This window comes from Topomyia yanbarensis, chromosome 3 (genome assembly GCF_030247195.1).
Source record: "Topomyia yanbarensis strain Yona2022 chromosome 3, ASM3024719v1, whole genome shotgun sequence".
In the NCBI taxonomy this organism is placed as follows: Eukaryota; Metazoa; Arthropoda; class Insecta; order Diptera; family Culicidae; genus Topomyia; species Topomyia yanbarensis.
This window is the reverse complement of record NC_080672.1, coordinates 64,284,464-64,308,196: the sequence shown is the minus strand read 5'-3', so window position 1 is coordinate 64,308,196 and position 23,733 is coordinate 64,284,464. Positions and strand designations below refer to the sequence as shown.

Below are 23,733 nucleotides of genomic sequence, written 5' to 3'. Positions count from 1 at the left end.
CCGCTCATGTTTAAAAGAAGGAATCAATCCAAGTGTGAGTAAACCGGGCAAACGAGTGAATCACCGGTTTGATTGCAAGAGCTATTTGGTATACAAACTCAAACAACTGCTCATATTTAAAGAAGGAATCAACCCCTATGTTTCAGTAAACCAAGCATACCAATGGATCACAGGTTTGCCGAGTAGGGACTTCCGCTTCGGTTCCTCGACCTCGATAATTGTGGCAAAGCCGCATCACACTAGCTTCGCCACATAACATTTATGAGCTACTATTTACTAACGGTGTTGTGCCAAATGGACTTCCACCATGCATGATATAATTACTAATTTAATTGCTTCAATTCGTTAACGGAACATCTCAATATATATTTACCTCGATCGATGGTGTTTTCGAAAGATTTCTTATTATTTTGTCCGGTTTATCACAAGATTTCACCACTCGAGCTGACAACCGCGCACTATATGCATTAGGGTGGCACGAGGATGTATGAAAAAATTGAATACCACAGAACCAAGTTAGAAACATTCGTAATTCCTCAACGAACTCCTACGCTAAATTTGAATCGAATCTGTTGGAGCATGTTTTAGCACAAATGATTCTAAGTTTGTATGGAGTTTACTATGATAATATAATACATTTTCATTAAATTCATAAATATGTCGCCTGGTGCCCCTGAAAAATATATTTTATACTGCATTCTATAGATTCAGTCAAGTAGAACAACTTCTTCTAAAGATAGTTCACAGCTATGACAACTGGTTCATGAGTTATTGCAAAATTAAACTTTCGTTGCCCTGAAAGTTATGAAAATAGTGCTGTCTCTGGCTACCCGGCGAACTGAACCTTCAATCAAATGAACCTTGACGTATTTGTTGTGGTCACCAGTTATACCGTTGGTGTAAAGCGGAAATATAGTCCAGATGGTATCATCCGAAACATGTGATCTTAAGGACTTGGGATCGAATTGGTAAACAGAATTATTTTTATGTATTTTTTGAAGTAGAATACTTCTAACGTTTCAATATGGGGTCCCGTTTCAAAAATTTCAGTTGAGAAATTTTCCCAGGTTTGAAATGCGAGTATCTTCCGTTCTACTGGACGAAATCGCAATATTTTTGCACTATCTGATCGGAAATTTGTGCACGTATTTCGTATTAAATTTCGGAATTACAGCGACTACTATAAATAAACCAAAACAAGGATTTTCAGAAAATCCTTCGGAAACAGCGAGGAAAACGCGCAATTTGCCAGCATATCCCACGCAGAGCCGTCAAAAAGGAGCATGTAAGCGTTTCATTACATACGGGAATGTTATATATACAGGTCACGCGAGCTTGTTTTGTATCAGTGGGTGCTCGCTTACCACACGAGTAACATGCTCGTCCGGACGGTACAATGAGCGGTATCATGTTTGCGTTCCCGTACCAAGCGTCATCGCAAGGTTCTTCGTGATAAAATCCAGGGAATCACCAAATCTGCCATTCGGCGTCTGGTTCGTCGTGGTGGTGTAAAATGCATCTCCGATTTAATCTACGAATGCTGATGGTGTGCAGGAAAATGTCATCCGAGATGCCGTGACCTATACTGAACGCGCCAAGTGCAAAATCTCAATGAATGTCGTCTATACTTTGTAGCGGCAGGGACGCACATTGTATGGTAGAACTCACTTGTATCACTATAAAAAAGGCCCTTTTCAGGGCCACCACTCATTTCAAAGAATAAGTTTGCATTTTCTGTTTCATGGACTGTTTCTCCCTGGAGAGCAATTTGGGTTAAACCCTAAAGTATGATTTATTTCAGTACGCAAATTGCAAATAAAACCTGAAACAAACTGGAGTGAAGTGGAAAACATTTTTACTAGGCGCATTCAAAAAAGGTTTCAATTCTCAAACATTTTACCAAGGTGCCGTATTACATTACTCTCTTTACCCTGAGTGTTCGATAATCTCCGTATTGGAAACACAATTTCAATTTTGTTCTTTATCAAAAATATGTGGTCGACCAACGAAGGGGTGGAGCTTCGAAGAACACATATTGAGGACAACACAAAAAAGGACGAACTTACATTGTGCTGTAGTCAGGTATAAAAACTCAGCATGCTGTTGCTCACGCTCAGTTCGTTTCCAGCATCAGCATGCAGCAGTTCGTTTGCAGCATCTCCCGCAAAATTCAAACCGCCGTCCGTTTGCTGCTGTCAGAAAAGTTGGTCTTCGATGGCACCAAAACTGTTACCATATACACCAGCACCAAGTAAATTTCGAACACTGCCCAAAGAAAAGGCCCTTTTCAGGGCCACCAATTTATCGACAAAGAATGAAATTGAAGTTTTGTTATTACAAGCATCAGCTTGTCAAGAGCGTTGGATGGTAAGTGAGCCACTTGTGAACGACGGTATTGTTCACAAGCTTTCACGTAGAATGGCACAAAATCAAGTTATTTGTGATTTATAGACAGTTTAGTGTAATGATTCAATTTACAAATATCGAACGTTTTCTAACGTTTCGATATAGGTGCTCCGTTTCAAATTTTTCGGCCAGAATGCTGCCTGTTTTTTCAAACGTGAAAATCTGCTGTTGTATTGAATGAAAACCTTCGATTTTTGCGCTGATTGGAAATAGTTGTGACTAATTCTGTAGAATGTACAATTACTGAAAATAACGGATTTTGTGAAAGCAGTGGTTGGTCCGTACAATTCGATTCCAAGCGAGCCAGACTAGTTTTCGTTGGAAGGTCCACCTCTGACAATAGAAGTAAACTATTTTATTTTGAATTCAACTACAACTTCCTTGAAAACAGCACAGCTAAAAAACTTTTGGGAAAAACGCGCAAACCTAAATTTTCCACTATAATGGAAACTGCCTGTGCCCAGCCGCACTGCATCATCAAGATTGATAGTAATTCAAGCCGGGAGGAAAGAGGTTGTAAGGCAATGGAAAACGAAAATTTCATTTATATCTTACTGGAATATAATTGGCTGGTCCTGAAAAGAACTTGTTGGTTTGTGGTTTATTTTGGCTCACAATTTAGGCCTGCTCGATTGCTGATAGCTGTGAATTTCTCGCAGGGCGACAGTTTCTGTTCAGTAGTGATGAGGCTTCCTAACACCAACCGTGACTGGGGCACTTTACACGGCCTTCGTTGCTTACTGCTTGCGGGGAGGCTTTCCTTGAATTGAAATTTTGTTATTACAAGCATCCGAAAGTAGCTTGCCAAGAGCGTTCGATGGCAAGTGAGCTACTTGTGAACAATATCGTAGATTTCACGTAGAATGACACAAAATAAAAAGTTATTATTTGTGTGTTTGTTTACAGTTTCGTGTTTACTAGGCGCATTCAAAAAAGGTTTCAATTCTCAAACATTTTACCAAGGTACCGTATTACATTACTCTCTTTACCCTGTGTGTTCGATAACCTCCGTATTGGAAACACAATTTCAATTTTGTTCTTTATCAAAAATATGTGGTCGACCAACGCAGGGGTGGAGCTACGACGAACACATATTGAGGACAACACAAAAAAGGACGAGCTTACATTGTGCTGTAGTCAGGTATAAAAACTCAGCATGCTGTTGCTTACGCTCAGTTCGTTTCCAGCATCAGCATGCAGCGGTTCGTTTGCAGCATGTTCCGCGAAATTCAAACCGCCGTCCATTTGCTGCTGTCACAGAAGAGTTGGCCAAGCACGACGTCTTCGATGGCACCAAAACTGTTACCATATACACCAGCTCCAAGTAAATTTCGAACACTGCCCAAACAAAAGGCCCTTTTCAGGGCCATCAATTTATCGACAAAGAATGAAATTGAAGTTTTGTTATTACAAGCATCAGCTTGTCAAGAGTGTTGGATGGTAAGTGAGCCGCTTATGAACGGCGGTATTGTTCACAAGCTTTCACGTAGAATGGCACAAAATCAAAAGTTATTTGTGATTTATAGACAGTTTAGTGTAATGATTCAATTTACAAAAATCTAACGTTTCGATATAGGTGCTCCGTTAGTTGTGACTAATTCTGTAGAATGTACAATTACTGAAAATAATGGATTTTGAAAGTAGTGGTTGGTCCGTACAATTCGATTCCAAGCGAGCCAGACAATTTTCGTTCGTCCACCTCTGACAATAGAAGTAAACTATTTTATTTTGAATTCAACTACAACTTCCTTGAAAACAGCACAGCTATAAAACTTTTGGGAAAAACGCGCAAACCTAAATTTTCCACTATAATGGAAACTGCCTGCGCCCCCGCAGGGAGGAAAGAGGTTGTAATGCAATGGAAAATGAAAATTTCATTTATATCTTACTGGAATATAATTGGCTGGTCCTGAAAAGAACTTGTTGGTTTGTGGTTTATTTTGGGTCACAATTTAGGCCCGCACGGTTGCTGATAGCTGTGAATTTCTCGCAGGCTGACAGTTTCTGTTCAGTAGCGATGAGGCTTCCTAACGCCAACCGTGACTGGGGCACTTTTACACGGCCTTCGTCGCTTACTGCTTGCAGGGAGGCTTTCCTCCGGTGGACTACGCAAATTGCAAATATGGTCAGAAACAAACTGGAGTGAAGTGGAAAACATTTTTACTAGACGCATTCAAAAAAGGTTTCAATTCTCAAACATTTTACCGAGGTGCCGTATTACATTACTCTCTTTACCCTGAGTGTTCGATAATCTCCGTATTGGAAACACAATTTCAATTTTGTTCTTTATCAAAAATATGTGGTCGACCAACCAAGGGGTGGAGCTACGACGAACACATATTGAGGACAACACAAAAAAGGACGAACTTACATTGTGCTGTAGTCAGGTATAAAAACTCAGCATGCTGTTGCTCACGCTCAGTTCGTTTCCAGCATCAGCATGCAGCAGTTCGTTTGCAGCATCTCTCGCAAAATTCAAACCGCCGTCCATTTGCTGCTGTCAGAAGAGTTGGCCAAGCACGCCGTCTTCCATGGCACCAAAACTGTTACCATATACACCAGCTCCAAGTAAATGTCCAAACAAAAGGCCCTTTTCAGGACCATCAATTTATCGACAAAGAATTGAATTGAAGTTTTGTTATTACAAGCATCCGAAAGTGGCTTGCCAAGAGCGTTGGATGGTAAGTGAGCCACTTGTGAACAATACCGTCGCTTTCACGTGGAATGGCACAAAATCAAAAGTTATTTGTGATTTGTAGATAGGTTAGTTTAATGATTCAATTTACAAATATCGAACGTTTTCTAACGTTTCGATATAGGTGCTCCGTTTCAAAATTTTCGGCCAGAATGTTGCCTGTTTTTCTAAAAGTGAAAATCTGCTATTGTACTGAATAAAAACCTTCGATTTTTGCGCTGATTGGAAATAGTTGTGACTAGTTGTGTAGAATGTTCAATTACTGAAAATAACAGATTTTGTGAAAGCAGTGGTTGGTCCATACAATTCGATTCCAAGCGAGCCAGACTAGTTTTCGTTGGAAGGTCCATCTCTGACAATAGAAATAAACTATTTTATTTTGAATTCAACTACAACTTCCTTGAAAACAGCACAGCTAAAAAACTTTTGGAAAAAACGCGCAAACCTAAATTTTCCATTATAATCAAAATTAGTGCCCCTACCGCACAGCATCATCAAGATTGATAGTAATTCAAGCCGGTAGTAAAGGGGGAGGGAGGTTGTAAGGCAATGGAAAATTTCATTTATAATAATAATACTTTATAATTGGCTGGTCCTGAAAAGAACTTGTTGGTTTGTGGTTTATTTTGGGTCACAATTTAGGCCCGCTCGATTTCTGATAGCTGTGAATTTTTCGCAGGGCGACAGTTTCTGTTCGGTAGCGATGAGGCTTCTTAACGCCAACCGTGACTGGGGCACTTTTACACGGCCTTCGTTGCCAACCAGCTCCCTGTCAAGGACGACGTCTCTGTACAGCCAGCATCACTGCCATGAAAGCAAAACATTGATTTTGAACCGAATGATTAGAAGCTGTATTTAGTTACAAAATGTCGATTTTTTGCATGATATGATATTAAATCATCCCACAAGATGCAAAACGTCGTGCGGAATGCTTGAATATCGAGCATAGTGCCGAACATAATTCTTTGTTTGGGGCTTTATAGCTATAACGCCCCATATATGTCGGTCGCTGTCAAACTCCATATGATAGTGTAGGGTTGCCAGAGGGCTGTTGCCAACTGCTTGCGGGGAGCCTTTCCGCCGGTGGACTTACGAGCGGTCTGTTTGGTACAGGCCATGTAGCGAAAAATGCTGATCTGCTACTTCTCTGATGCTGGTAGTAGGACGACGGTTAAACGCTCGTTTGCGTGCCTTCATTCATAAAAGTTCAACAATATTTTCAAAGAATGTTGCAAATTGTCAACTTGATAATTCCAAAAATACTCCAAATAAACTATGAATGTGCAAAAGACGACAAAATCGCATAGAAATTGCTAATTCCAGAGCAGAATTTACCGGTCTAAAGTGTATTCTACTTCACTCCGGTTATGTCTCTGACATTACCCACCCATCTTTTTTGTGCACAATAATATACGTTGAGCAAATTAAAATTGAAACGAGATTGAAGCGGGAAAGATTTCCGTTATTTTGAAGCTCAACTGATGTTCACCACATCCCTGTGGAGCTGGAACTGCTATAGAGTGCCCCGTAAACTGAAGGTAGGTTAATTGAGTAAGCCGCGCAGTATCTATCACTATACGCCAGGAAGAGTGTCTCCGACCATGAAGCACGACTTGATTTTAACCAAAACTTTTGAACGAATCATCCAGGGATTAAAATTGGAGTAACATCGTGAATATAACGTTAGAACATAACTTTGCTAAAATAAAATAACGCGTCATAAATAACGGTTATGATCTCCCTTATTACTTTATTTGAAACTAGCAATTATACATAATAACGTTCCCGCTTTACAGGCAGCAAAAAAAATTATATATTAAAAAAATTAAGAACCGAACTCATGTCCTTCAGATTGTCTATTTATGTTGCTCGCATCTGAACTATAAAACCGCCTATGTAGATAGCTGCCTGTTTCGGTTTATGTCTAGCATATCACGGTTAACTTGATTGAAGTATCAGCCAGAGTATCGAGATAAACTCAATTTTCACCAACGATATAGACACTTAAGCATTGTATAAAGAATAACTTTTGAACCAGAAGTCGCAGCCTATTACACTCCTCGGAGAAATTGTACACGGTACTCGTATCTACCGAAATTAGCATAGCATATATTTTTAGAATACATAGGAACGTGTCTACGAAATATTAAATAATGTGGATCGTTTATCCATGTTAAATCACATACAAAGTTTAAAACATTTGTGCTAAAATATAGTGCAACCTATCAAATCAACATTTTGCAGGGTTGAATGAGGTGGTATAGGAAATAGTTTTAGATCGGTTCTACTGAATTCTAAAATTTGTGCTACCCTAATATGCATCAGTTTGCACCTGAAGAGCATTTGTGGCGTTGGCAACGGAACCTCAGCGACGTCGGATAGTACACCTAAAAACGATGTCGCATAGCCGCATTGGTCAGTGTACGGTTGACTAATGTGGCTACGCCACATCGCTTTCTGGTGCACTGTCCGACTTCGCTACCGCTCAGTCGGCTTTAAACTAGCTATAGCCCCTATGTTTGAGTAAACCGGGCAAACAAGAGGATCACAGGTTTGCTTATAACTCCAGCGACGGGTGGATCAACGCCTCGTCCAACGGAACCTCAGCGGCTTTGCGCCGCTTCGGATCCTTGGCCTCGGATATGCGGCCAAACCGCATCACACTAGCTCCGCTGTATAAGCTCACTTGTTATTGTTCAGTTTATCAAATTTTGGTTAAAGATTTCACATTTCCCGCTGGGATTTGGTTTATTTAGGTTAAAATAAATCCTTTTGGCAAAAAACGCATTAAAGTCGGACTTCTATCACTAAAGTCACTAAACTAGACAATTACCCATTTTATATTATGCTTGAGTGAATGTGGTATTCGGGTTAATGACATTCGGGCGAGTGGTCCGTTCGGGTTTATGGCATTCGGGTAAATGGTCCATTCTGGTAAATGGTTTTCGAGCGAACGTCATTCGGGTAAATGACTTTCGGGCGAATGTGATAGAACCATTGAGACAGCCCGATTGCACGATGATAAATAACAAATAACAAAAAATCAAAGTTATAGTAGTTTGGTAGTATATTTTTCAGTAAAATAACAAGCTTCAGATTATGAAAATATATCGATAATTAGCGGAGTTATGGCTTTTTTCCCCGAAACCCTTTCTTATTTTAGAGGCTTGCGGTGATCACGATTAAAGACCAATTGATAAACTAAAATCCCCAAACTCAAAAATTCCATTAGTATAGTATTCCTTGTACCTTAACGATTACATGGGACAATTATGCGTAGAACGGCAGTGTAACCGCTTAACAAAAATTGATTAGTTCACGAATGACGGATAGACATCCTAGTTTCCGTTTTATAACATAAACCACCGATATCTATTTACAAGGGGACATACCAGTGGTTCGTAGAACAGTGATTACACAAATCATATTCTTGATTTATTCGACGGGGAATATGACATACTGGAGAATGATACATTCGGGCAACTGGCTATCTGGGGGATGGTACATTTTCGAGAATAGTACACAATCGCATAGACGAGGCCGTCATTTAATGTACAGTACACAACAATCTCTTCCATAGGCATAGAAATGCATACCTATCTAATATCTTGACTGTTCGAATTTGTTTAATTTCAGCTACAGGATCGCGGAATACACCGGTGTTTAATGGAATTCAATATCCAATCGAAGCCGATTGTTGGCGAGTTCCCAATGTACCACCAAGTATTAACGGATACCCTGCAGGTCAGTTAAATAATCAAAACTTTGGCTTATTGCTCCATATGTGGAGAAAGCTTTATTTAGGACATACGTAACGTTTAACTTCATTTTGTTTATTCGCGGCGCTACTTGCATTAGTTGTGGAATTCGCGTTTCGACTTTGTCTCATCAGAATCCGACAGTAGCATGTATTGTATCTTATGTATTTACCGCTATCCAAGTAACTTCCTTGACCTGATTCAAAGTCTGTACTAACAGGTTATCGTGCTCAATAAAATTACAAATTACTAGCTTAGTCCTGTCACTAAGTTAGTGTCGGATTCTGATGAGACGAAGTCGAAATGTAAACTCCAAGTCATGCTTTACGGGAATATCTGTTTACATGGGACTGACTTGCGATTATAGACTGTTTTACGCAGTTCATGGGAAAATTATGTACATAACCAGCTCCATGGAACATGGAACAATTATGTGTATTATAAAGCCCCATCAAATTTTCTGTAGTGATTGAAATTTGGGTAAAATATATGTAGAGTTTAGTGGCAAATACAAAAGCGACTGAGCTATAAAGTAAATAAAATGTATCTCATTGTTATTTATGTTCCTTTTATTTATTTTTATCATTATTTTTAAATCTAACGAAATTACCTCTTGCAGCTTCGAGATCACATGATTCAATATCATCGGGCAAGCAAGTTCTGGCACAGAACCAAAATGTTGTTACCGGAAATATTTTCGGTCAGTCAATTGATAACAACATGATCCATTACACCCGAATGCCAGATCTTCTTCCAGTTCAAAACACTTCACATTGTTCAATCACACGGTCCAAGGGTAATATGGGTATATATAATGAAAAAAAAGAAAAATAACTACATATAACTTATTTTAAAGAGAGCGCTGCAAAATCATCCGACGTGAACCGAGATACTCATTTTACTATTCGGAATACCCATACTTTGAGTTTGTGCAATGCATTAAACTAAAAATTTATATGCTTATTGTATTGACCGTTTGTTTCCAGGAAACTTACCACTGATGGAGGAAGTTAATCCTAAATTGCGTGTTAGAAATAAAACAGATAACACAGGTCAGTACAAATTGGCTAAATTTACAGTATTCGTCACATTTTTTTTTTCTTTAGTCGTAGAACAAAAAACTGCGATTGCTCCGAAAGCTCCGATTCAGTTGCAGACGATAACAGCACCGATAGTCACAAATTACAAAAAATTACAAAGCAATCCACAGCAACAACAGAACACCGCGGTGCAAAAAGATCAGACCAAGAACAAAATCGAGAATGTTAAGAAAAATGAACCCAAGATCAAGGCCGAGAATGTAACGAAAGATCAACCCAAGAACAAGGTTAACAATACAAATAAAAACCAAACCAAGAGCAAGTTCGATAGTGCAAAGAAAAATCAACCCACAAACAAGTTTAACGCTGGTAAATTGAATACTGGAAACAAGTCAGAAATTGACAAAGCTGATGCGAATGTCACGTGGTGTTGTACGGTTGTGCGAGTCGCACAGCGAAAATTCCTCAAAGATGCGACCTTAACATGTGTAATATGTCAGTCAACGTTCTTGCTTCAAGAGGTTTGTCAGCAGCACATGTACGCGTGTGCCATTATGCATTCGCTTAAACCTTCAGGCAGGCAGATGTTTCAGGTGAAGATGGACTTTGTTCCGGGATTTACTTCAAAAGTTTTGTTGACAATATCAAACCAATCAGCAGCAGTACTTATCTTGCGCTCTGTAGTGATTACCGATAGCAATGGAAGCCAGATACCAGTGTTCTGCGGTGTGGCAGTACTACGGATGGTGCCAGATTATAGTTTCGAGGAAGAGGTTTCACTGAGCTCAATGATATCGAGTGCTGAGCTGAACCCAAATTTACAGTGTTCCTTGGTTATAGCAACCTCCTCGTTGGTTGTTGAAAATTACGACATTGTCGAGATCCACCGGTTGAAGAAACTGCCCGGAGCTAATGGAATCAAAAAACGAAGGTAAATATCTGTTTCCGCTATGCATTGCCGTGGTACGTATAACGTGTACAGAAAATTTATAGCAAATGGGACGTTCGTATCACGGCAATTATTACAATTTAATTATACGATTAATCGGTTTCCGGTTTGTCAGTGGAATATCTGATTGATCTATTAGAAACACACATGTATTCTATAAAACCTCAGTATTTAATTTAGCTAACATAACTAACGATTAACCATTAGCCAGAGGGACGCTATCTGGCAAGTATATCGTACCCAACATCAGCTGGACCGGACCTGATTATCACGGTTAAACAGCAATAAACAATACCTTTTACAAATATATCAACGACTAGTACACGAGACATGCGAAACCGCTTACCCTATATTCTCTTTTCGGGGTGAAGTAATAAAAAAACTGGGTCCAAAGTGTTTCACCGAGGCGAGATGTTGGGTACGCACAAAGTAGTTGTCGTGTGACAACCACAACCTGCCCCTGTCATTAGCCTGTGCACGTCGGCATGGCCGACTGGCGGGTCAACGTGGATTGACTTTTGCTGCGGGGCGGCGCTTGCAAACATTGTTCCACAGTTTCATGACAGTGTTGGTGGACACGGCTCGCAGTGGGGGTCATTGTGTGTCGATTTATCATCGTGCACAGGCTAAATAAAGAAATGTAAAAGTAGAAGCCTATTACGGTTAGTATAGTAATAATTTATTGTAGTTTTTAGTACTAGTGTACAATTGTTATGTGCTAGTTGTATGTTTATCTCTGTATGTCTTCGTCTGAGTATTTGTGACAGATGGGTCAGGGAATGGATGCAGAACTGGCATATATAATAGAATAGTGGGTAATCCTTCCTAGGAATCGTTGATCACCTTACCCGGCGTTCGATTCGTACATTCAGTTCGGGAAGATCGGATTAAATAAATTAAGGTACCATTAACAAAACGCGATTAACGTTAATGGTAAAATATGATGGGTTCTTTTCTTCTACTTCATTAGTCTGATTTTGTTGTAGGGGAAAGTGAGGCAATATGAGCACCCTAAGGTTGAAGGAAAATATATCTGCAGCAAAACATACAAATAATCCAAAAATTATCCTCTATTGGTAGAATACAACGTATTCTTTGCATGCAGTTATTAAACGTGCTGAAGAAAACTCAAAATCTTTGAAAATAATCGTTGTTTATAATGATCGATTTTTGGCTTGGTAAAAACCTTGTGGGACAATATGAGCAATCTTAAGGGGCAATATGATCATGTCGCAAAAGATTATATTTTATCACAAAATTTAAAAATTATTTCACTTACAATTAATAAGAATCATATTTTCCTTTGAGTTAGTGACATTAAGTTGCCAATGAAATTCATTTTATAGTTTTTAACAGCATTTTCGGAACTATTAGATACAAATTTCCATTTTGTTTTAATAATATCTTTGCGAGTAATTTTCTCGAGCAAATATTATTATTCATCGTTCGTAGTAAATTCAGGTATAAAACGTTTACATAGGGATAACTTGCATAAACATATATGAGATTTGCGTGGTGCTAATTTGGCCCCATTCTGTAGAGCTATTTTTGCAATTTTTTTGTGGGAACTATTAAGTCTTGTTAAATTATTTGTATGTTCGAAATAGTTAGAAAGACGTTAAATATTACGGAGATGTATGCATTTTTCAATTACCGCACACATACGTCATGCGAATGCTTATTTCATATATCTTGAATCTTATAACATTTTCAGTTCTCTGACATTCCGTCATTTTTTTTATATTTTTTGTGATTTAAGATTTGTTTTAGGTCGCAATTGAAGTATTACATCATCTAATGGTGACTGACGGAGCATTCGTGCAAACAAAAAATTCGAAAAATGTTCATAGATTCTTGGAAAACGGGGGTGCTCAACTTGCCCCGCATGGCGATATTGCCTCACTTTCCCCTACCTCTATTAGTTTAATTTTTCACTAATCTCTTCTCTGCATCTTTTTCATTCGGCATGTGTAATGTTTTCTTTTATTACTATATCCTAAATTTGATTCATATTAACACTCACTAACACAATCAATTGCATATTCTCCCATATACACTTACAATCTCTCCCATTCTTAATGTACAAACGCTCGTGGCCTTCACAATAACCACAATAACGCCCACATTAAAATACCCCGATGATTAGGTGAATGTTTTAGCACTAATAAACTTATAAACGCGTTCCCGAGCGAGAACCTACAAACGCCAATGTTCGCGCGATAATGCATCGGTCATGTACGGAAATCTATTTCTTCGGTCTTACTTTCAGTTGGACCTATAAAAATTTCACTCATATTCACTAGACAACACGTTCCATAGCGACATGTCGGGGAACTCTAGTTACTCTCTTACTCTTTTCTAGCATCCGAACCATACACTAAAAATTAAGTATCAGACTCACGGTCCACGCGCGATCATTCAGGAATACACGCTAATATGCGAGTGGTTACACGGTTATAAAATTGAATTTATGCACGCGAAATTACATACACGCTAGCACATGTGACGAACACATTAACATACAAACGCTCGAGTCCATTTGCGATCGTCCACGCACACCTGTGCGTGCAAACTTGCAAACATGATAACACCCCGGTGAATTAATGAACGTTTTAGCACCTATAAATTCACGGGTGATCATGAATCGGTCATGTCTGGAAGTCCCTACTAGGGTCAATACCTTCGGTTGTACCAATAAAAAATGACGCCCATATCCACTAGGCAACATGTTCTATGGCGACATGACCGGGGACTCTAGTGATATGGAAGAAATCACTCTCGTCTAGCATCTGAACCATACACCGAAAATAACTATCAGATTCACGGAACACGCGCGAATATGTGAATAGACACACGGTTATAAAATCGAATTTATACACGCGAAGTTATATACACGTTATCACACGCGATCGAACACGTTAACGTACAAATGCTCGAGCCCTTCGCGATGATATACGCGCCCCTACGCCCGCACATACATTAACCATAGAATAAATATCACCTTCAGAATCACGTCCCGCAGTGTTTTAGTGGGTGACATTTCCCATCTCGTCTGCAATTGTAGTAAGTGATTCTGACGGGATGCCCTTCCAGCTCTACAGTTCCAGCAGGACAACTCTCGAAAAAAGAATTCATGCAGAATCGTAGGTTTCTAAGGCTTGTATGTTTCATAAAGTACAATGCGTACTTTTACTTCACCTTGGTCTACATGTGGAACAAATTGCAGAATTTCGTACAGGTGTGTTTTTGAGAGCCCCTAATGAAGACTTCAGTTGCTTATAAATCATGAAATCGATTATTAAATAGTAGTTAAAATGTCAAATAGTGTGCCATTCATTTGCTATTTGTTTGCCATAGTTGAGTATATATTAGAAGGAAAAATTGAGAGGGTAACTGATTTACGAGAGAAAAAATGCGAAATCACAAATTTTGTAGCAGATGAGTGAAAAAATACTTATAGACGTAGTATTAGCCATTGGTCCAGTTACTATTTTGTGATAGAGGCTTTGTTTGATTTGCATTTGCATGTAGTGCTTCCTTTGGATTAAAAATCAGCTTATATTTGTAAGAACTGTCGAAAATGTCGACCACCCCCCCCCCCATCGTCCTGGGATCAAATAGAGCTAAAGAATGTTAAGCGTGGCGGTTGTTGGTAAATTTTTAAATGTGATGAGACGTTGGAAGCGGGGACCCCTCACAAATAAGCCTGTTATCCACTCGTATACCTGATTTATTCTAAAATGGGGATTGATTCCTTCTTTCAAACATGAGCAGTTCTGTGATTATGTATGCCAAATAACTCTTGCATGTGATCGTTTCGTCTACCAGGTTGACGCAAAGATAGGGACTTATAATTTTTTCTAACTTTCCTTGAATCTGTATTAAAATAAAAAGGAATGCACATTTTGACAAAGGGTTTTATGGATTTTAAGGAGTCCCTAAGTTAAGTTGTAGTTCCGTGCCTAAGACTTCATGGCTGGAGGGTCAAAATATGCCAGTCGCGCACGGAGCATTCTGGGTTTTGCCCTTACTGTGTTATGCGAATCTGTGACACAATGGATCGTTAATTTTCCGCAAATCGTAAGAATCTATTTATGATCGTGTCCCATTGAAAACTGATCTGGCTCGCTACATGCGTTTACATTCCAACTTGCTCGGTGTCCTTTAGTTGTTGTGCAATATATGTTGGAAATGAAATGTACTGTTCTCTAATCAATAATGGTAGAGTAACACAAATCAATCTCCAGCATAAACGCATAGCAACTATGAATCTATCTGGATTTATGCAGGAAGGTAAAGCTTCCATAGCATTGATTCAAGAACCGTACTTCCTCAAAGGATACTTCTATATTGGAAAGTTATTTAACACCGCCTTCATTACTTAGAACAAGAACAAGCATGAAACACCAAGTGAAATGCCTTGTGCTTCCATTCTTGCAAATCAGGCTATTGACGCATGTCTCATATTGGAGCTCACAACTCGCGATAACTGTGCAGTCTGTTACTCTGACTGTCGATAACATAGACAAAATGTATATATATATATATATATATATATATATATATATATATATATATATATATATATATATATATATATATATATATATATATATATATATATATATATATATATATATATATATATATATATATATATATATATATATATATATATATATATATATATATATATATATATATATATATATATATATATATATATATATATATATATATATATATATATATATATATATATATATATATATATATATATATATATATATATATATATATATATATATATATATATATATATATATATATATATATATATAATATATATATATATATATATATATATATATATATATATATATATATATATATATATATATATATATATATATATATATATATTATATATATATATATATATATATATATATATATATATATATATATATATATATATATATATATATATAATATATATATATATATATATATATATATATATATATATATATATATATATATATATATATATATATATATATATATATATATATATATATATATATATATATATATATATATATATATATATATATATATATATATATATATATATATATATATATATATATATATATATATATATATATATATATATATATATATATATATATATATATATATATATATATATATATATATATATATATATATATATATATATATAATATATATATATATATATATATATATATATATATATATATATATATATATATATATATATATATATATTATATATATATATATATATATATATATATATATATATATATATATATATATATATATATATATATATATATATATGAGAATATCTTTTTACTGCAAAATCGGATCAATTTTCAGTCTTCCGCAATGTTGATCCTTACATCTCAAGCTATATATCTGCAGATTGTGGGATCCACAAGATGATACTGGCATTTTTTACTGAATTTATTGTTTCTTTTGACTATTTTTCATATATTTTCACATACAAACTTCAAAACTCTTGTGGGTGAACTAGAGTTTTCAGAAGACGCTCGTATTGGACAAATGGTGTGTGAAGTCAATTACCGTTTGATTTAACAATGTTCCGAAAAAAAAGTCAAAATTGTTGCCGATCTATTGAACATATATGTTTCATATTGATTGGGACTATTTAAAGTATGATATAAAACCCCACGTAACGCTTCGGAATCAGTCTATTATCGAATCAGTCAAAAAAATCGAAACTTTTTAATCACTTTAAGAACATCGACATTTTGAATTCTTAGCACACTTAAGTAAAAGGCTTTTGCTTTAATCCCAACATGTAACACAGGAGAATCAAACCACAAGGCTTTGTCTTAAATGTGGCTGACAAAATCAGGTCAAAAAGCTGACAAATTCGGAGGCGGACAAACACGGGAACTAATAAAATAGGATCTTCACTGCAGAACAGCGCTAATAATTCGTTACGAAGTAGATGCACTGAACATCCTTTAAATGACTCGGCTACGTAGAACGCCGAACAATGGCCAAATGAAGATTCTAGATGATGTATCCATCAAGCAAACAAGAGAAAAAAGTTTACTGTGCATAACAAACTGAAAAATTTCCAAGAACCAAGAATCAGCTAGTTTCTGAGTGGCTCTCCAAAGCTCTAGAGCGCATGACGACGATGATGATGCTGATTGAACAACGCACGATCCTTGGTGTCGCCCGTAAAAATGTTTTTTTTTACTTGTAACGTGTGCAAAACTTAGAAACCCAACCGTCCAATGCTGGTCTTTCGTTGGACCAACGTTAAGCGACACCCAGCAGACTGTTCAGTAGGCGTCCATTATTGGACCTCTTTTCGACGGTTTTGAAAAAAAAATTGTAGGGTTCTCAGTGGAATCTAGCGTGTTGCTTCTCTTAGGGCCGATTTCTTCACCCTCGCTTTTCGCTTAAGCCGGGTTTAAACGTACTGGTGAACCTGGTTTAAACGAGGGTGAAGAAATCGGCCCTTAGAGGATTCCCAAAGTTTTGTTGTTATATACAAACCAGTATTTCTGTCTGAATTTAAGATCCCAATACGGAAGGCACCATCCAAGCGACAGCGTTCGACGGACACGGAGTCGCCGAACAATAGTGGGTACAGGAAGGAACCGCAACCGAAAAACATCAAGGGGCAGGATCGTGGACAGACACTACAAACTGAGCAGCGCCCAACCTTCAACGAAATGATCAAGTCACACTCGATGGCCATCATTCCGGTTGCGTACCCTGCAAATATCCTCAGCCATGAACAGCTCAATGCGCGCTGATCGATAGCGTCATGGAGCAGAGCTCAAATAATACGAGACCCAAGTTTAGGAAGTTCACCTATAAACAATGGTATCTCGAAATCGCATCTGTAGACAAAGACACAGCTAAGTGGCTGCAGGATGCCACAGCTGCCATAAAGCACTGGGAAGGCGCTTCATTGGAAGCCGTTAAAGCGTCGCAGATTCCAAACAAACGCTTTATCCAAGTAATCAATAAGCATTATAATATCTGCTTTAGATCCACATATAAAGCTGTGTTAAAGAGCCGTGAAGCCCTAAATACTTATATAATGCTGATATTATGCCAGAAAAGGCGAAATATAGTGCTATTACTGTGCAAAGATTGACATCTCGTTTCTGCAGTACTAATGCTATTATATAGCACCAGCGCGCAAATGTCAAATTTGAAAGCCTGATATTGGCACTCCTAATGCTATTAAAAGGCTTCAGTTGGCTGTCATTGTCCGCCATGGTTTAAAAAACATTTCTTATGTTTCCTTTCGGTATGATGAGCAAAAGGAATAATTTTAAGATAAAATGTTCTGTTTAAAACCGTAATTGACTCTCTTCTAATGCATTGTAATGAATATGCTTAATGGGTTTTCGTTCTCACATGATATGAATGTTTTATGAAAATTACCTTTAGTAAGTCTCTAACTGAGGTACCTTGCCTTGTCCTTCACGGTAAGTGCGCTGCGTTTGCTCCCTGGACTCCCTGCATTTGTCGGATTGAAATGAAATATGCCGAATGTAATCTTCAAGAAGGGTTTACATAACAAATAAACCTACAGCATTACAATAGCATTATATTGGCTTTTTATTTGCTCTATAATGGCACTAAATGCAGTTTTAAAGCTTACATGCTTTAAAGGTCCTTGAAGCATGTACGCGTTATATCAGCCTTATATCCAGCTTTTTACGTGCCATAATGGCGGTCTAAATTGTTCAGTTCGTAATATGTTTGATTGGATTTTTTTGACAATAATCGTTCACGCCAGCTTGACAGCAGCGCTAAGTTGAAGATGTCGGGCGTTCATTGAATAAACATCCAACTCATTGGACTAACGTAGGATGACTTAATCTCACTGGGCGATTGACGTAAACGATTATTGTCAAAAAAGGAGCATTAAACGTATTACAAACTGAACAATTTAGACCGCCATTATGGCACGTAAAAAGCTGGATACGCATATAGAGCAAGCGATAATGTTATATGTCGGCTGTGCAGTTATGCATTATTGATGCTAATATAGAACTTTATTGCATTTTGTTCGCTGTAATAGAGTTTCAATGCAACATTAGTGCAAATATATAGCCAATATAGTTCAATAGCTCAATGCTGGTTACTTGGGTACATCGGGTATTTCCCCGACAGCATCAACAGGTCCGATGTAAACATGCTCCACCTGGTGCAGAATTAGAACGATAATTTCTGCACAGAACGCTGGATGGTCGTGAAGAGAAGCACGGTTCTCAAAACGTCAGAGCTCCTGTTAGCGGTAGATGAGGCTTCAGTGAAACTGATATCCTCCCAACACATTCAGCTGAACTACGTGTTCGGAAAGGCTAGAATGCGCCAGTTGAAGGGTGCCCCGATCTTTGCCGAACGTGGAAGATCTAGGCAAGCATGGACTGAAAAAGCTCCTCGACGGACTTCTGATCATAGCAAGCCTGCAGCAACAGTAACGAGTGCATCGGTGGCGGCCCGTCTCACGAGTATGCGGCTCACGAACTGATACGCAAGGAGAGGATCGAAAAACCCCCCGTAGGTGAAAGTGCGCAAACGGCAAGAACCGAAGCAGATACTGGGCCAAAAAAGGCCACTGGAACGTCGAACAGCACACAGCCTGCGACGAATCGTCGGCATAATAATGGGGACGAAGCATTGACCCCAAAAATCGACGGCAAAGAAACGCCGAAAAATCTTTTGTTTAAATTTCCCAGCTCACAAGTTAGTATATTGTAACGACCAGCCAACTCCAAGAGCTGCAGTTTTGATAAACAGCAATGAAATTCTCTCCAGTTACAGGATTCATTCAACGAGACGTCGTTGCAATAACAGTGGAGGCACCGACGGCTAGAAGAAAGCAAGAGATTATGATCGCATCTGCCTACTTCCCTGGCGATGCAGATACAGCACCACCTTCTGAAATCGATGCCCTCATTAAATACTGCAGAAGTATAAACAACCCTTTTATCATTGGATGTGATGCCAATGCACATGTATAAATACTAGAGGTAATACCTACTAGAATACCTGTCGTCAAATGATATCAATGTATGCAACACGGGAGTTGTATCTACATTTATTCAAAGGCAGTTAGAAGCGAAGTACTGGATCTCACGTTATGCAACGCTCAAATAACGGAAAAGATAAAGAGTTGGCACCTTTCTGCCGCACCACTTAATTTTTTCAGCCGAATCTCAGCTTTTTTCGCATCTTTGGACAAAATCTCAACAACTGAGATCAGCAATCAATTTTTTCTGCTGGGATCCCAGTAAAGGTGACATTTGATAGCTGAGACTCGGAAAATATTTCACCAACCAGCAAATTTCATTTCACTGAGATATCAGTTTCCAAATTTGCTGACTACATGGCTGTCCGGAAATTGTCGAACCGAATTGAGTGTGAGTCTGTCGGATCACAGACGCATAATGTTCGCCATAGAAGCCAATAACTCCCAGTGCAAAAACACAGGAAAATAAGGAAAACAAATCGGTGTTTATTCCGCTGACACCCGGGCCCGAGAGCTCGGAAAATATTCTCTGCCCTTGTGCAGTATTATTTCTTCGAAGGAAGCGATACTTCGGAAGGTATCTCATGACGCATCGCGAGGTATGGTATACCATAGTCCCAAACGGATCCTCAGCTACATTAATAATGCACTACACGATTGGGACGACACATGTAGACAAACAAACAACTCGCTTCCAAATACATTGGATTTGGGCAATTTGTAACATGTAGAGCAAACAGGGGCAGCCACAACAGAACCTGAATAGTGGTCGCAGTGGCATAGTTTCCCTTAACAAAAGAGAAAGAAAACATTTTTTCTATGAAATCGAAAACAAGTACGTCTACTAGTCATTAAAACATTAATTTGGTGTGATATGTTTGTTATCTTATTTGAATATCATAAAATCTAGATTGACCATTTATATAGTGAGTTCAATGTATTCTACAAAGTGAAGAGTGCGCAATTATTCGTGTTATAAGAAATATCTTTACAAGTATTAATCGGATATTTCTCAATTATTAAAATACAAATCATGTTATTGTATATCTTTCCATTGCAGAACTCCTCTTAAATTCGGAAGTTTGCCAACCAGTGACATTCCTAGTGCAGTTAGAACTTTGTACGAATGCAAATTCAAGAATAAATGCGCCTTAGCACCGCATGAAATCAAAGTCCTCGACCGAGTGGAAAAGTCTAAGAATAATTCGTTGACCCGGGTCAACTATAAAAGTCAGTTGAAACTACTCAATCAGATCGAAGATCAACATCTGCGGGATGAGTTTAACAGCTACACAATCATCAATCCAAAACTGCTACATAAAATGGACAGATTCTATACGCTTTCGGTAATAAATAATAGTGTTTTGTGTTTTTAGTCTCTTTACCATATTCCGATTTTCTTAGATCGACCAATTCGAGAAACGGCCTTCGCTGATTAAGGAAGACATCGTAGTCGCTGTAAGTGTCGACAGAGGTCACCGGGATACTACGCTAACCGGTATAGTGGATCGTGTGGACCCAACGCTGATTGTTATTTTAATGGAAAGAAAATTGCCTCTCGTAAAAGTTATCAAGATTCGTTTCCTACAAGATGGAACCAACTTCAAATTGGAATATCGAGCTTTGGAATTATTAGACGATGGTGTTGTAGACAACATGCTGTTCCCGCAAAAAGAAAGGCCGAATGTGGAAATTGTGCATTCGAGGTATGATGTATACATAAATTATAATTATGAGAACGATACAATATATAGCATTTCTTCGTAGCTTTCAATGGTTCCGCTCGAGCATAGCATCCAATGAAGAACAAATGACGGCCGTACGGAGCATTGTGAACCGGACATCATTTCCAAGCCCATATCTACTATTCGGACCACCGGGCACCGGCAAGACCACTACATTAGTGGAAGCCATCGCTCAAATTTATACACTTCTTCCTACGTCCAATATCCTTGTGTCGGCATCTAGTAACTTTGCAGCAAATGAATTAACGGAAAGATTGTTGGCTGCTGTTCCAGATGAAAGCATATACCGATTTTTTTCCCGTTCAGTTGAACGGAAACTGAGCGAGATAAAGGGCAACGTACTGCAGGTTTCGAATATGATCAGGGGAACTTACGAAAAACCGTTCTACGAAGATATCTATCAGAGTCGAGTAGTCGTATGTACATTAGCAACAGCAGGTCGGCTAGTGCAGGCGAACATATCAACGAATCATTTTAATTACATTTTCATCGACGAAGCCGGTAGCGCCAAGGAGATATCGACTCTAGTCCCAATTGTTGGCATCGCAACTAGTGGAAGTATGATCAACGCTAGTGTAATTCTGGCTGGGGATCCAAAACAGTTGGGACCCGTAATCCAATATGAGTTCCTTAACCAAACCACTCATAGTGTATCCATGATGGAACGAATGATGGATCACGAAATGTACAAAAGGAATCTCGTTACCAGAAAATATGATCCAAACTTTGTTACTCAGCTCTGCGATAATTTTCGTTCACACAAAGCATTGCTCGACTTTTCCAACAGGATGTTCTACGACGGTCAATTAAGAGCTAAAGCAGGGCCAGAAATTACACACTGTTTTCTTCATTGGCATCGGCTCACAAATCGTACATTTCCAATGATTTTCCACCCAATTAGTGGCGAACTAACTCAAGACCAAAATTCTTCCAGTTTCTACAATAAGCAAGAAGCAGAACAAGTAGTATCCTATATTAAAGAAATCCTAGCTTGCGGAATAAACGAGAAGCAAGTGGAACAAAAAGAAATTGGTGTCATATCACCGTATGCTCGTCAGGTTATTTTTCTAAAAGAACGCTTCAAGAAATACGATTGGCGTGAAATAGAGGTTGGTTCCACTGAACAGTTTCAAGGCCGTGAAAAGCTTATTATTATAATATCAACGGTTCGATCCAACTGCAAGACCGTAGGATTTCTGGATAATGTAAAACGGTTGAATGTTACCGTTACCCGAGCCCGCGCCCTTACAATTATCGTTGGTGATCCGATTACGCTCGAGCGGAACAGACAGTGGAGACAGCTGGTAGATTATTGCCGGAAGAATGGTGCAATGGTTCCGACAGAAGATTTCCCGAAGGCTGCTGGCAAGAAAGTGCCGAAAAATTTTCACAAAAAAGGTACAACGACGAAAGTTTCTGCCAACGAAACTAAACCAAACGATAATAAGCAAAATCTGGATAAGGATCAAAGCTTGGATTGGGATGGGAATTCTCGGACGTTCGAATCACTTAGATTGCAATTACAGCAAACTGGTCTGTAAATGAGGTGGGCAAGCTTTACGCTCGATGACGGAAAGTAAAAATAAAATGTGCCAAAGATACGTGATGTGTTACTTGTAGAGTAGAAGGGGCAATGCACTCTTTTTTTGGCGTGGTTTGTTTGTTCAATTTATTTGTGAGTAGCTTTAAATTGTTATTCATTCGTCAATCTAGAATTTGGACGACAAACTATCAGCATACACTTCAACTCAGGTCAAGGAAGCAAATCGAAACAAATCGTAATTTAAATCGCTATACTACCTATGATCGTATATTTCGCATTTTCGGGGGATTTCCTATCTTTGTATGACTGATTTGCGACCATGGGCAGTATAGCAGGCTGAAAATGGTTTTGTAAAAATCCCTGGATGTGGGAGGTACAAATTGGACAAAATTTCCTTCCATTTTGCATTTTGATCACTGCCGTGTACATTCTGTTGCCGCTTCACAGGAATGAAGCATCGCTTATTTTTTCGTTTACCGGCATGTCCGATTAACGATAATTAACAATAA

The 23,733-nt window shown here is 38.2% G+C and overlaps 1 protein-coding gene across 2 annotated transcripts in view; it reads left to right on the top strand.

Moving 5' to 3' along the window:
* The window catches only part of LOC131690372 (putative helicase MOV-10), a 35,971-nt gene extending 12,689 nt beyond the window's left edge, over positions 1–23,282 (top strand). For both annotated transcript variants that reach the window (XM_058976087.1, XM_058976086.1), the window contains exons 4-11: positions 8,738–8,845; positions 9,479–9,655; positions 9,716–9,784; positions 9,846–9,911; positions 9,966–10,830; positions 20,997–21,282; positions 21,341–21,642; positions 21,704–23,282. In XM_058976087.1, the coding sequence (XP_058832070.1) occupies positions 8,738–8,845; positions 9,479–9,655; positions 9,716–9,784; positions 9,846–9,911; positions 9,966–10,830; positions 20,997–21,282; positions 21,341–21,642; positions 21,704–23,222 (3,392 nt within the window). In that variant the 3' untranslated portion in view covers positions 23,223–23,282. The remainder of the gene's footprint in view (positions 1–8,737; positions 8,846–9,478; positions 9,656–9,715; positions 9,785–9,845; positions 9,912–9,965; positions 10,831–20,996; positions 21,283–21,340; positions 21,643–21,703) is intronic.
* Positions 23,283–23,733: the final 451 nt, after the last annotated feature.